We start from the raw sequence: 15,503 nt of genomic DNA on the forward strand, positions 1-15,503 counted from the left end.
CTGAGAACAGGACATGGCTTGAGAGGGAACTTGCTCTGGTTCTACTATAAGCGATGTCTCTCTGATGTTCTTCGAGACGCAGGAGGATGGACTTCTCAGTTTGGCCTTAGTTGGTTTCCCACAGTCACATGATTTTATATACACCTGGAAACTGAAGATGGTTGAGCCTGTTTTGGTTGGTTTAGAATTGATCTGAGTTTAGGAAGAGTGGAAAAGCATGTTTTTATACTAAATTTTTTCAAAATTCTTCTTAGTTTCCAGGAGAACGAACTGATATACGGTAAAGAGATATAACCCTTGGGATTGTTCTGTATCTCTGTGTTGTTATGAAGAAAAAGATATTCTAAGCAAAGGTCTCAATTTCATTCCCTCACCAAAATTTATCCCTAAAGAATCTCTTCTTACAAAAATAGAAAAAGCAAGTTCGCTCATTCCTAATCATTTAGTGAAACTTCTCCGTATTGAATCGATTTTCATTATCAATAATGTTAAACCTCCAACAGATAATATTTCTCCTGCTGAAAGAAAAGCCCTAAAAAAACTTAAAAAGAATAATAACATTGTTATTTTACCTGCAGATAAAGGCAATTCCACGGTCGTCCTCAACTCTGAAGATTATCACAGAAAAATGCTTCAATTACCTGAAGACAACATGACTTATTCAATTCTTCAGGAAGATCTTACAAGAGAATTACAAACCATACAAACAACTTGCTAAAGACTAGGAGTGAACTTCCTCGTAATGTTCGCCTTTCTTTATGCTCTCTACATCCTCTTATACCACGCATCTATGGAGTTCCTAAGATTCATAAGGAAAACACCTCTCTTCACCCAATCGTGGAAAGGAATTGATTTACCTACGTACAATCTTTCAAAATATCTAGCAAAGCACCTCAAATGTTTCTCCAATAAATCCTCATCATTCATCAAAAACACCACAGATTTTGTTTCTCATATCAAAGATATTTGATATGAGAAACAATTTTTTTTTCATTTCCATTAATGAAAATGACATTATAGCAAATGTTGAGATTATCTCTTTATTCACTAATTCCTACAGACGAAGTACTTACATTACTAAAGGAAAAATATCCAAAAAAATGTTTGCTCTATTAAAACATTGCATTCATTATGGTTACTTTAGATATCGGGACTCCATTTACCAACAAAAACAAGGCCTGGCAGTGGGCAACCCATTGTCCCCAGTTCTAGCTAACATTTTCCTAGAAGATTTTGAAACAAAAGCTATATCTTCTTTCTCATTTAAACCAAAACTTTGGAAACGTTGTGTTGATGATATTTTCATTATATGGAGTCACGGACACACATCTCTCATAGATTTTCTTCATCATCTTAACAACCAACATACTAATATAAAATTTACTGCTAATCTAGAACAAAATAACTCCTTACCGTTCCTGGATGTAATGATTACACGATGCTCTGAAAGATTAAAAATCTCTATATACAGGAAACCTATTCATACCAATAGATATCTACATAGCATTCTCATAATTTCCCACCACAGAAGCTTGGAACTATATCTACTTTAGGACACAGAGCACGCTCTCTTTTGAATGAACCAGATGAACTCCAAAAAGAAATAATCGCCTCTCTCTTATCTTTAAACAAAATGGATACTCAAAAAAAAAACGATTAAGAAATTTCTTCTGGATCCTCCTAGGCAGTGCACCACAGAAACTAATAATAATTTTAAAGGTAGCATCTCCATCCCATACATTAGCACAGTCTCCAACAAATTGGCTAAGGTCCTTAAAAAATACAACATCAGGATGTTCTTCACCACATTTCCAAAAATCCATTCTCTTATCAGCCATCCAAAACCTATTCATCACAACCTAAAATATCCAGGTGTATATAAATTATGGTGCGATTGCAATATCTCTTATTTTGGACAAACTAACAAATCTATTGGTTTGTCCAAAAGCATAAGAGAGACATCTCCTATAAAAGATCACGTGCAACTGCGTTGTCCAGTCATGTTCTTTTTTCAAGCAATCATAATGATGATCTCCAAAGTCACTCCGTTTGCAGGGATAAATCAGAAAATATTTTTCGCTGTGGTGATAAGTTCAAAAGAAAAATTGTAGAATCCAGGGAAATCATCCTGAATCCTGAACACTTAAACAGCAATTTATGTTATAACATCCCAAATAGCCATACAGCAGTTATTCAATATTGGCATTCACAAGAGCCTGCACGCGCGCACACACACAATAAACAATAGCGTGCTAGTTAGAACAACTTAAAAAATACAACGTTTTTTGTTTCAATTATGTGTTGCAATTTTTACCTGTAATTCCAAGTTTTTTAGATACTTCAATGTTTATTACTATTCTCTTCCTTTAATGAATACCTGATGAAGGCTGTTATAAGCCAAAACTAGTTGTATTATCCTCATTAAAAATTTATAAGTTATCTCGGTTTAAATCATTAAATCTATTTTTTAAAAATGTATCACAACAACCGAGTAGAAGTCCATGATTATATATATATATATATATATATATATATGTGTGTGTGTGTGTTCATATTATTTACTGACTGAATTCTGAGAATTAGAAAAACAAATTAATTTAATTTAACACACAACATATTTCGTCGGAATGCCGGCTTCTTCAGGCATGAGAACATTAAAAGCAAACATAAAAAAACACTGTAAAGAAACATTGTACCACTACAATAACAGACTATGAGCTGGAATTAAGTTTGAACTGAAGCTACAGTCTAGTCTAAAGTGGTTGAAAGTGGTGCAAAGGCCATGTTTCATCAATATTTTGACTATCTTTTCTGATGTACCTCTGATACAGGGAATAGAAATGGTCATGTTGTATTCTTGTCTATTAGGGGAGGACAGAGTAATGGGCCTATGTAGTATTTTATCTATTTTGTATTAATTATAGGCATTGGCTAAAAACGTATGGCACAGATATTGGAGTTCTGTGGTCAGAGCTGTATCATTAGAACAAATGGCTCTGGCTCTGTGGTAAGTGTTTTTAAAATGAGTGTGTGTCCTAAAAAATTCAGACATAATGGATACTTTTGATGTCACCACTTTATTTACTAATGTACCACTTATCGACACTCTTGATTTAATCAAGTCTAAATTTCCCCCTAATATTTTTGAATTATTTAAATTTACCATAAATGCAGATTACTTTATATGGGGAGGAGAATTCTACAAACAGATTAATGGTATTGCTATGCCCCCCCGTTAGCTAATTTTTACATGGGGCACTTTGAAAACAAAGTTCTTACGACAACTACATACAAGCCACAAGTGTGGTTACGCTATGTAGATGACGTGATTGCCATCTGGCCCTATGGACAAGATACCTTGGAGGCATTTGTCACCTACCTAAACAGCCAACATCCCAAAATCCACTTCACAGTAGAAAAAGAATCAAATAACTGTTTACCATTTCTTGACACATTAGTCACCCAGCTTTCAGATGGATCACTATCTTTTTCTATTTGCAGAAAGCCTACACACACAGGAAGATACCTACATAAACCATCACATCATCATCCAGTCCAACAATATGGCATTTTAAAAACACTTACACACAGAGCCAGAGCCATTTGTTCTGATGAGACAGCTCTGACCACAGAACTCCAGTATCTGCTCCATACGTTTTTAGCCAGTGCCTATAATTGATACAAAATAGATAAAATACTACATAGGCCCATTACTCTGCCCTCCCCTAATACACAAGAATACAACATGACCATTTCTATTCCCTGTATCAGAGGTACATCAGAAAAGATAGCCAAAATATTGATGAAACATGGCCTTCGCACCACTTTCAAACCTCATGTCAAGCTGGCAACTCTGATCCGCTTGCCTAAGGATAAACTTCACCCTTTAGCACATCTAGGAGTGTATGAAGTTCCTTGTGACCGCAACTTGGCCAATTATGGGCAAACAGTTAACATCTGCCTGGAAGAACATGAAAAATACATTCGCTACTATTACTATGGCAAGTCAAGACTGGCAGACCACGCTTTGGACACTCCTTCACACAGGATTAGATGGAGAAAAACTAATGTGCTTTTCAGGAGTCGTTATAGATCTGAAAGATTATTTTTTGTCAGCAATGGCTTTGAAGAATTCTCCCAACCTTAACAACTATGGTTGCATTAATTTGCCAAAAATTTGGGAGACTGTTATCTTAATAAAAAGTCCTGCATAGTTTTTTTTTTTTTTTCCATTAGAGGGCTCCAAAAATAGGACTTTAGATCTTTTGTCCATTGCAATTGTAGTTTCACTCACTCACTGTCGCATGTACAAGTGTGTTGTGCTCTGATAATGCTGAGTTGAAAATCAACGAAATATTAGCAGTTAATAAAACATCTCTTTGAAAAAATTGTGTGGTGTTGTTAATACCATGAAAAGTAAGTCATGAATCATGCTTCCATGTTAAAATAAAATCTATTACATAAAAGTGCTTCTTATCTTGTTTTTTGAAATCATATTATTGATCTCTTCAGTTGCTTTCTGATATCTCAGAAACCAAAGTGAAATATATGAGCTGCTAAATAATATAGACAGTGAGTTACATCTGATCCCATCAATTCAGAAAAAAAAAAAAAAAAATCAGCTAACGCCTTTTTATTCCCGTATACGGGAGTAGGCGGGCCATTTAGCCCTATCTAACTTTTGGAGACTGAGTGGGCAGTTCAATCTCCACTGGTACCCAATCAGAGACAGATGGCCCAAGGCTATCACTAATTAAGCGGTACGCAGTGAAGAGAGACGGCTCAAATGTGCCGCCATCTCGTGGTCCCTAACCCTAACACAATATATTTAATGTCTGAAATAATGTGGGTTCTACGGTCGATTTTCTTGAGTTTACAGGACGAAAAACCCGAGTTCCCATCAATTCTAGGATGAAATTTGTTGTTTGGTAAAAACTGTAAACAAAAAAAAAATTTTAAAAAGTAATTTTGTGGAGTATCTGATGGTTATCTTTCAGATATGCTTGTATTATTTTTCAGTTGATCATCATCAAATTCCTAATATTTACTCTGTGTGTGTGTGTGTGTGTGTGTGTGTGTGTGTGTGAGGGGGGGGGTACAGGATTTTATGAAAGTACTATATAAAAAGTTACATTGTTACTAACATCCAGTCAACGTTTTTCCTTAAATTAATCTGTTATCTGTCAAGGCTCCAATATTATCAGATATTATATTTCTATCTTTCTATTATATTTCTATCACTTTTTGCTGTATCAATCCACCTAGATTTCTCTGGCTCTTTTTCCTTTCAGCCTAGCAAAGAACACCTGATGCTCCAATTCATACCATAGTAGTTGTTCAATAGGATTGAGATCAAAGTTCTAGGTGTTTATCAGAACTTTTTAGTCCTCCCTCTTAATTTTAACAAGGCACAATGCACCTTGCCCATGGAGATGCCTGGTGACTTCTTACCAAGCAGGTTGCATTCTATGCCTCTCCAAAAATTTTCATTTTTGTATTCTTCACAACTACCTTGAGGTACATATGAGGGGGGTTCCCAAAAATAACTGGAATCTGAACTTGTCACACATGCTTTTTTAGTTACAGATGATTCAGCCAGGTATTGTGACAGTTTTCCATGCCAGTCTGGCAAGTGACATCATCCTGTGTGAACTGGTTTGTTGTTTTGTTTTCCTTTGGGTAAAACTGCAGCTGAAACTATTGTTATGCTTCCACAAGCCTTTAAGGACAACGCTTTAGGTAAAATATAGGGTCTGCCAGTGATTTTCCCATTTCAAAAATCGAGACATATCAGTTGAAGGCCAACCATGATCTGGCCTACCTTCGTCAAGGAGAAATGATGAAAACATCAAAAAGGTTTGCCAGGCAATCAACTAAGATTGTTGAAAGACCATTGAGAAAGTTTCTGAAGAGACGAATTTGTCATGAAGTTTGTGCCAGCAGATATTAACAGAAAATTTGCAAATGAATGTGCATCTGCTAAATTTATGCTTCGTTTGCTCACAGAGGATAAAAAAAAAAAAAAATCACGAATGTCATGCGACTTTTTTTTTTATTTCCACGGATAAAGAAAACCATGAAAGGGAAGCAATTTGTTGATGAAGTGAAAGAAAAGTCTGCAGGCCAGATTAACATTTCCAGAACTGTTTCCACTAGTGGAAAAAACATTGGGATACATGTATATACAAATGCATATTGACTCACTTGAAGTGTACTTTGAAGGAGACTAGAATATGGTACTTTAATAAAAAAAAAAAATTTTTTTTAATAATTCCGGTTATATTTGTGTACTCCCTTGTATACACTCACCAAAGTTAGAATTTCACACCAAGGTATGTACACACTGCAGTTATTTTATCTGATTATCTGTTCACTTCTAACACATTTTCTTTAAGTTCTGATTGACTACATTTCCCATTCCGTTCCACTGTCTGTTCATGTCACAATAAAATAACTTATATCCTCCTCTAATCTCTCATGCTGTTTGTCTTTCCATTTTGTTTTTTGCACCTGCAGTATTGCCAGCCTTCTCCTCTGCATCAAGTTCACAATCTCTCAGCTTTTTTTTGGTGAGAAATCCACCTTCAGATTTCTTATTCTGATTTGTTCCTTTTTTACTTTGGTTTTTCTCTCTCTCTCTCTTCTCCTCTAAGCTGTCTTCTATAGCTGTACCCGCTCTTGGTATGGTAGCTGTTACCCAGTTTTTGTTGGGGCCAGCAAAGCCCACCTGTGCTTCTAGTCCTCTCCACTTCCTTGAGGTTTGTCCAATTTAGATGATCTGGAAGAAAAGCCTACATGCCCTTGCCTTGCTGATGTCAACCATACAGGAATTTAGTTGGCATTTCCTCCAACTTAAGATACATGCTGGCAGTACATATATAAAAAAACTGTATAAACAATTTTTAATTTTCATGTTTCATAATTTATATTGAAAATGTAATTATTCTAATTATTTGGATAGAAATTGAATAAACTATTTTAGTTAATTTGATAACAATGTAATTTTCAAGTTTTATGGTACTGAGGTTTCTTTAATTTCTAGATTAATGAAGAAAGAAAATTAGTATTAGATGATGTTATTATTAAAACACAAAATGCCCATGTTGGTGCAGACACAAGTAGTACTTATGTCCCACCAGCACCTCCACCTTATAGTCCTGGGCTCTCTGATTATTCATATGGATGTAGTTTCAGTACTCTTGGTATTCGGCAAGATACAGGTATTTTATTTTTTAGATGCTGTATTTCTTAAATTTTCTTATTCATTTATATATGAAGAATAATAAAGATGCATTGATTTTTAGGCATGTCTAATATGCTTTTGTTATAATTGAACTTTATTATTGTTTCATTACTAGTTCAGCTATAATGTTATGTTCCTTGGTCAGTTTTATTTTTTGACAAAAGCTGCAGTTCTGTAAATGCATTCAAGGCAAAAAGATGTGAAATGATATAATATCATTGTTTCATGTAGTATAACGTAGTATAATCATATATTAGCATAATTTCTCATTATTTCACGTATAACAAGCAAACAAACAAACAAAAAGCCAAACAAGCTTACATATAGCAAGCAAACAAGGTTTGCACATGAAGTCACTTCACAACTGGACTGAAGTCATTAGCCTCTATATACATGTATCCCTAGAGTGTGAAGAATAAATAGGGCAGAAGTAAAATCGATGTGCAACCTTGTTAAGCAAGAGATCTATAAGAATAAGATTATGTGGAAGGAATATCTTGAGAATAAGAGTGAGAAGAGTTGTTGGAGATTTTAATTATAGGAATGTAGATTAGAAAGAAGAGATACTTATGATAACAAGGAGAGTTAATTTGTTGAGTTTCTGCAGGATAACTGTCTAATGCAATACGTGATGAAAGCAACATGTGGTTTTTTGGTGTTGGATTTGGTGACACCCTCTCAGGATGTTGTTGTTGCGCATGAGGTATTAACCTACCTATTGGTGAGAGCAATCATGAGGTATTGGTTTGAAAGGTAGTGAAACAGGAAAACAGTTGCTATATGTGGAACTATAAAGTGGATGATTATGATTATTAGAAGCTCTGTAGGCAACTAGCATTGGTACATTGAGTTGATGAATTGTACAGAAAAGATTTTGACAGTACATGGAAAATGATAAGGCAGTAATGCATAACTGCATATCAAGAGTTAAGTGAATAGAGTAGGAGTAAGATGAATGAAGTGTGAAATCAAGTAAGCAGTGTTACAAAAGAAGTTATTATGGAGGAGGTACAAGAGAGTTTGTAGTTAATGCATGAAGAACATAAACTTCAGACCAAAGAAATCACAAGCATGGTTAAAAAAGAAAAAGTAGAATATTAGAGGAGATATGCCAGTCAGGTCAAATCTAATTCAAGAGAATTTTTCTGTTGTTTGACAAGCAAGAGGAAAAATAATTATGGCAGGTTGACTCTGGCAGATAGTTACGGTAGCAGAGTAACCATAGCAAATGATATAGTGGAATTATTTAATGAATACTTCATCAGTGTTATCATAGTGGTGTAAATGATGCTGTGCAACAGGTAGAACTGAGGCAAGGATTACAATTAAAAGTAAAAGAATCACAGGTATATCAAATGTTGCTTGGGTTAGATGTTAATAAGGCTGTGAGAATGAATGACATCAGCAAGTATTTTTAAAGAATGTGCAAAAGAGTTAGCCATGCCTTGACCTGATAAATTAATAAATTTTGCAGTGGGGAAGGTTCCTAAAGAGTGGAAAGATGGCAAAATAACATCTCCACAAACATGGTTTCTAGACAGAAGTTTCCAGGTATGCATAGACTAGTCTGTATATATGAAGTTGTAGTCAGAGTGTGGGAAAAATTAGTTAGGAATATAATGCAGCATTGAGTTGATGGACATAAGATTCTCTATGATGGTCATCATGGATTTGTGAAGGGCAGGTCTTGTATCAGCAGTTACTTACATTTTATGATAAGGTGATGATGTGTTAGATAAGGGAGATTCACATACAGTGATTTTTTTGGACTTTGCAAAGACATTAGATAATTACCACATGACAGATTGGTGTATAAGCTGCAGAACATGAGGTCAGATAACAACTTTGTTGGGTGGATTGAAGATTGGCTTTCTGAAAGATACCAGCAAGTTGTGTATGATGAAGCAGTGTCTCAGAAAAGGAAGGTGACCAGTGTGCCTTCGGGGTTCTGCTCTTGGGTGCTTACTGTTTAATTTATTTGTTAATGATATTTCATGTGAATTGACTGGGGAACTTCAAATGTTTCTGATGTTAATTCTCTACAAGAAGATTTAAATGGACTTTTAGCTTGAACAGATGAGTGGGAGTTGTAGTTTTAATAAATGCAAGATGTTACAGAGATATGACTACATACTTTATTTGTGAAGCTGTATTTCAGGAAGTGAATGAGATTCAGGATTTTGTGGTGATAGTAGAGAGTGGACTAAAGTTCTGAGGGCACATTGCAAGCATTGCAAAAACTGCACATGGTATTGTTGCTGTGATAAAAAGTACATTGCCATGTAAGGATAAGGAGGTGATAGTGCCTCTATATAAGACATTGGTGTGATCACACATGGACTTTTATGCTCAGATTAGGTCGCCTGGTTTTCATTGTGATGTTGAAACACTAGAGAGGGTCCAAAGGCAAATGGCCAAAGTGACATCAGGACTCTGGAGTGTTGGTTATGAAGAGCATTTGAGGAAATGTGGATTGCGAAGTTTAGTGGATAGGAGGATAAAAAAGAGAGATAATAGAGACCATCGAGTTAGTTAAGGGATTCCACTGGATTAATACAGAAGTAATTATAAAAAAGAGTGGATGTTAAGATGGGAAGAATGAGAGGCCGTTCTTATAAGTTGTATAAAAATGTGGTGAAGAGAAGATGTGAGGAGTAGATTTTTTACATGGAGAGTTGTCAGTGAGTGGAATGCATTGCCAGAGTGCATTGTGAATACAGGGAGTGTAAATAACCTCAAAGTTCATTATAATAGACATGTTGCTGGTTGAGGGGACCCTCCTAAGGTGAATCTGCTGATTCCATGGAGGTTACCAAAATAATAATAATAATATAAAGCGCAGGCCAGAAAAATAATGATCACTGTGCAGAAGGCTAAGATTGGAGTATGAAAAGAAATCAGCTACAGGCTAAAGGAAATCCAAAAGAATTTTATGGTTATGATGCAAGTAAAAGAAAGAAAGAATGTGGAAGAATGACTTTACTGAATGTGGCTGGTCCTCTAGTGTCAGAAGCTAATGCGATTTTCAGTTAATGAGTGCTCACTTTACTAAGATATATCAACCAAGTATATGTAACATGGTGCACAGTGCACATACTACTACTACTAGTACATTTGAATGAACAGTTAGAGGCGCATGAGAATAATGTTGAAGCTGTTGCATATCCGGAATAAGAATTCAGTAGTAGGGACATATGGAATATCAGCTCATATGCTAAAAGCATGTTCAGCCGAATTGGCTAAGCCTTTCACATGTTTGTATAACTTGAGTCTTAGATAATTCTGTTGTACAAGGGTTGTACAAAAATTGATGTGTCTAATTACTGGCTTGTTAGAATCTTGGTGTGGTAGTGAAGATTTTAAAGAAGTTGGTAAGAACTTGCATAGAGAAATGGGAGACAGGTTGACAATACTCTGCAAGAAACATCATGGATTTACCAAAGGAAGGTTATGCTTTAGCATTTAGCAATTTCTAGCAATGTTATGGCTGAGTTGAATAAAGGGAATGGATACACCATGATAATGTTGGATTTTGCTGAGGCATTTGATAGCATACCACACAAAAGGCTGTTGCATAAACTCCGGAATGTGGGTTTAGAGTATAAACTCTTGACTTGGATAACTTGACCAACAGATAACAAAAAATATGGTATACGTTGGGTTTGAATCTGCCAGATTTAAGGTCATTCCCATTCCCTGGTATACCCCAGGGAATGGGAATGACCAACATTCCTTTGTCCATTGTTCAGTCTATACATTAATGACATTAGGAAAGGTTTAACAGGCAATGTGCAATTGTTTGTTTGTTGATGATGCAAAGATAGGGAAGGCAATTAGCAATGTTACTGATATCTGGCACTTACAGAATGATTTGAATAGGCTGGAAATTTGGGCAAATAAAAATAGCTGTCAGTTTAATGTTAGTAAGCATAAAGTTATACACCTTGACTTGATGAGATTGCCAACAGCATGTTAAATTATTGGGATTATGTTACAAGAAACTGATGAGGCTAGAGATTGTGGCGTACTAGTGATGTGCAACAAGGTTTATTGCTGGTACCATTGCTGTTTAAATTGTACATAAATGATATAGGAAATAATCTGAAAGGAAATGTTCAGTTGTTTGCTGATAGAGTAATAGTTAATCAAGGCAATGTGGAGTGCTTGCAAGACAATTTAGATAGGCTATCAGTATGGACAAAAGTTAATGAGTGTCAGTTTAATGTCGAGAAATGTAAAGTTATGCATTTTGGGATAAATAGATTACAAGCCATGTATCACATTGATGGCACTGTACTCCAGGAAATAGATGAAGCTAGAGATTTAGGGCTGGTGGTAGACGGAGAGTTAAAGTTTAGAGGACATATTGCTAAGGAGCCCATAAAGTTACTTGGCCATTGAAGAACACATTAACAAGTAGAGTTAAGGAAGTTGTTATTCCTCTTTATAAGGCTTTGATATGCCCATATCTGGATTACTGTGCTCAAGTCTGGTCCCCTGGGTTTCATGGAGAAGATCTAGAGGCATGCGACAAAGATTGTTGCAAGTGTATGGAATGTTTCCTGTGAAGAGAGATTGAAAGTCTGTGGGCTCCAAAAACTAGCAGATAGACATATGAAAGTAGATATGATAGAAGCATATAAGTTATTCAAGGGGTTTTATAGGATTGATACTTATGACAGCCTGGTTGGCCAAGTGGTTTGTGTATCTGCTCTCCAGTCAAAAAGGCTGTGGGTTCGAATTTTGATGTGTGCATGGATGTTTGTGATTGTCTGTGAAAATACTAGTGGTTGTGGTGGACAGTAGGTGCCATTGGTGTAGATAATGCGGTTTGCTGTAGTTGGTGGATTGAGTGGTGGAGACGGAGATTGTAGAGTAGGTGGCCTCCCTCGATGAGACTTTGGACTTCTTGGAGATTTCACGTAATAATAATAACGATGATGATGCTTTTTTATCTATGGCTCAGGAAGGGAGAGGATGAGGGGTTATCCCTGGAAATTCTGTAAGTGTGGTTATCAAGAGTATTAGGGCTAGATATTTTGCTTGGAGGGTGGTGAAGATGTGAAATGCATTGCCAGAGGTGGCTGTGAGTGTTTCGTCTGCAGTGAGTCTTCTAACTCCATGAAGATATCCATAATAATAATAAAAAACTCCTCAGTGGTATCTCTACCTTGTCATGGTGAGGAGCGCTTACATGTACCAACAACCCTGGGAGCTATGCCGGTGGTAGCATTCCCACCGATAGGCCACTCTAGCTGGACAGGTCAAGGGAAAGTCTCGAGGTTGGGAGGTCGAGTAGAAGGCTGATAACCTTTCTTGTGAAAAAACAGATATATTTAGAAGCATTCAAAGGGAAAGCAGGATGGATTTACCTGAAACAACAACAGCAAGAAAGAAAGGACAAACAACATGGAATAATGGATATATTAAATATTGCTGCATGAAATGTTGGGGTTTAGTTTGGAAAGAAACAGAATTCAACAAACAGTTAAAAGAAAAAAAAAAGATAAATATATTAAAAAATTAAAAGGAGCTGTCAAAATGGCAGATTATGTAATGATATAACAGTGGAGTAGAAGAATAAAAGAGCAAGCTTTAGCATAGCTATAAAGATTGATCCAAAATGGAGGACCAGAATTAAGCGCTACACTATTATTAACAAAAGAATAGCAGCTGTAGGACTAAAATTTAAAAGAAGCTGTCTAACAGTAATAGGAATACGCGCTCCTGAAGAAGGAAAAATGGAATTATTATTATTATTACGTGACACCTCTAAGGAATCCAAAGATTCATTGAGGAAGGGCACCTACTCTACAACTCTCTGTCTCCACACTCATTCCACCAACTACAACGAACTGCACCGAACTGAACTCAAAAAATTCTTCCAGAAGTGGAGGAATTTTTTGAGTCTTTAAAGAAAGCAACCGGCACAATGAAAAAGGAAAAGTTGGTCCTTGTTGGGGATCTAAATAGCAGAGTAGGAAATGATTGTCAGACATACAAAAATATTTTGGGAAAATTTGGAGAAAACAGCAAAGCTAATAATAATGGGAACCTGTTGGTTTTCTGCTCAGGACATGGACTGGTTATTATTAACACAATGTTCCAACATAAAAATGTGCACAAATTCACATGGAGAGAAGAAGCAAGGAATAAGAAAAATCTCATTGATTGTACAGATGATTTGAAATTGGAAGTGAGAACTTCCAATTTCAAAACTATTTAGTCTTGAGCAGGATAAAATTGAATTTCATTTTTGAAAAGAAAAACAAGTAAGAAAGTTTTAAAGTGAATAAAAGTTGAGCAGCTCTCAGATGTGAACTGTAAATAAACAAAGATTATTGAAGAAAAAAATGAAAGAGTTTGAAAACAGGAACCAAACCTTGGTGACTCAGTGGCAAGTCTTGAAGAAAACCCTGATCGATTTAACCAGAAAGGCATGTGGTGAGGTTGTCTGCAAGGATAGAAAAATCAGAACTCCATGGTGGACACAGGAAGTTAAAGAGGCAGTGAAGGAAAAGAAGAAAGCATATCAAAAGTTCCTGGCAAATAAGTCTGCTTGTGCTCTTAGAGAATACAGAGACAAATATAAAAAAGCTAAACACTGTGTAAAACTAGCTAAACAAAAGTCATGGGAACACTTTGGTAAGAACTTAGAAAATAAATTTCAAGAAGTGGCAAGATATTCTGGAGTTTATTGAAGAAGCTCAGAAATGGAGGAAGGAGTGTTGTAAAAGCAGTTAGAGATGATAAAGGTGACATGAAAACTGGAGAAAAAGATATCCTTGAGGTATGGAGTAATTACTTCGAAAAATTGCTAAATGAAACCAGCAATGATAGCAAAGTGGCAAAAAACACTCTACAGGCATAGAATCAGGAATACATATCCATATTTGAAGTAGAAAAAATCATCAAAGGCTTGAAATGTGGAAAGGCAGCAAGAATAGATGATATTCGACCAGAAATGCTGAAGTATGGTGGTATAAAAGTTCTACAGTGGCTGCACTGCATAGTTCAGAAAGCCTGGACAGAGGGAAGAATTCCCGATGATTGGAGTAGAGCTCTCATAGTACCCATATATAAAAAGGGAAATTAAACTGAATGTGAGAATTACAGAGGTATATCCCTACTTTAATGTTCCTGGTAAGATTTATGCAAGTATACTTGAGAAACGGTTGAGAAGAATTGTGGAAGAAAAGCTTAAAAGAATATTGCAGTTTTTTAACCACACTGATTAAAATAAACAATTCATTTTGAACTGCCTGATGAACCAGCATTACTTATTCTACACTGCAACGAATTTGGGTGCATCAGTAGATTCATCCAACTGAAGTGGAAAGGCCTGACAATCCTTAATATCCTGCATTAGTTGCTCTTTTAGTTTCGAATTTATTTCTTCTACTCGTTTTGCAACTGTATTTCGTGATAACTGTATGTCGTTGATAGCAGCAACTATTTCTGAATTATTTTCAAAATTACAAAACAACGATTCAGCTACTTGAAGAAATGCTTTTTTAAAAATTGCGCCATCACTAAAGGTTTGGCAAGAATATGGCTCACTCTTAACAATGCAGTTGTTGTTGTCTCTGAGTTTGATATTATTTTAATGAAACATAACTGCTATGATGATGACTAACTTTTCTTCAGTTCTTGAATTTTGACTTTTTGTAAATCATTGTTATGTGGATATGCCGTTTCATAGCTGCTGTGCACCGATTTAAAGTGTCTTTCCAAATTCCCTTTTTACAGCAGAGAAATACTTCCATTGCAAATCAAACAGGAACATTTGTCTTTGATCATAATAAAGAAATAATCATGTTCCCACTCATGATGATAGTGATATGTCTTTGCTTTTTTCATAGTAGTCATGATGGTACAATTTTAAATTATATTAAAACACTTTAAACTTCAAATTTTAAACTTGTAGTAGAGCACTAGCTCAAAATGAACAACCGAGTTTGAACAGTGCATCAAAGCGAACAAAAATCCAAAGTGGGCGTATCTATGAGGGCACATGCATTTCCAAGTACACTCCACAACAAAAGTCTCATAGAGGGACATTTAAATATTTTTGACTAATATTTGTAATTTTTCTATTGAAATTTTTGAAATAAAATTCAATTTAATATAATTGAATTATAAACTGGAATTATTATACAAAAAATATTATTTTCATTTTTTAATTAACGTAAATTTTAAATAGAACCATAATATAAATTATTATTTCATAAATAGGTTAATATTATTTATTTGCTTTTTC

General features: G+C 35.4%; 1 protein-coding gene across 1 annotated transcript in view; it reads left to right on the forward strand.

Annotated features, from left to right (window-relative positions):
• The window catches only part of Usp47 (ubiquitin specific protease 47), a 572,957-nt gene that overhangs the window by 117,716 nt on the left and 439,738 nt on the right, over positions 1–15,503 (forward strand). The window contains exon 5 of the mRNA XM_090406134.1: positions 7,043–7,220. Coding sequence (XP_090262260.1) covers positions 7,043–7,220 — 178 coding nt within the window. The remainder of the gene's footprint in view (positions 1–7,042; positions 7,221–15,503) is intronic.

Source organism: Typopeltis vanoorti, chromosome 16 (assembly GCF_054136105.1).
Source record: "Typopeltis vanoorti isolate ZY-2024b chromosome 16, IOZ_Tvanoo_1.0, whole genome shotgun sequence".
Taxonomy (NCBI): Eukaryota; Metazoa; Arthropoda; class Arachnida; order Uropygi; family Thelyphonidae; genus Typopeltis; species Typopeltis vanoorti.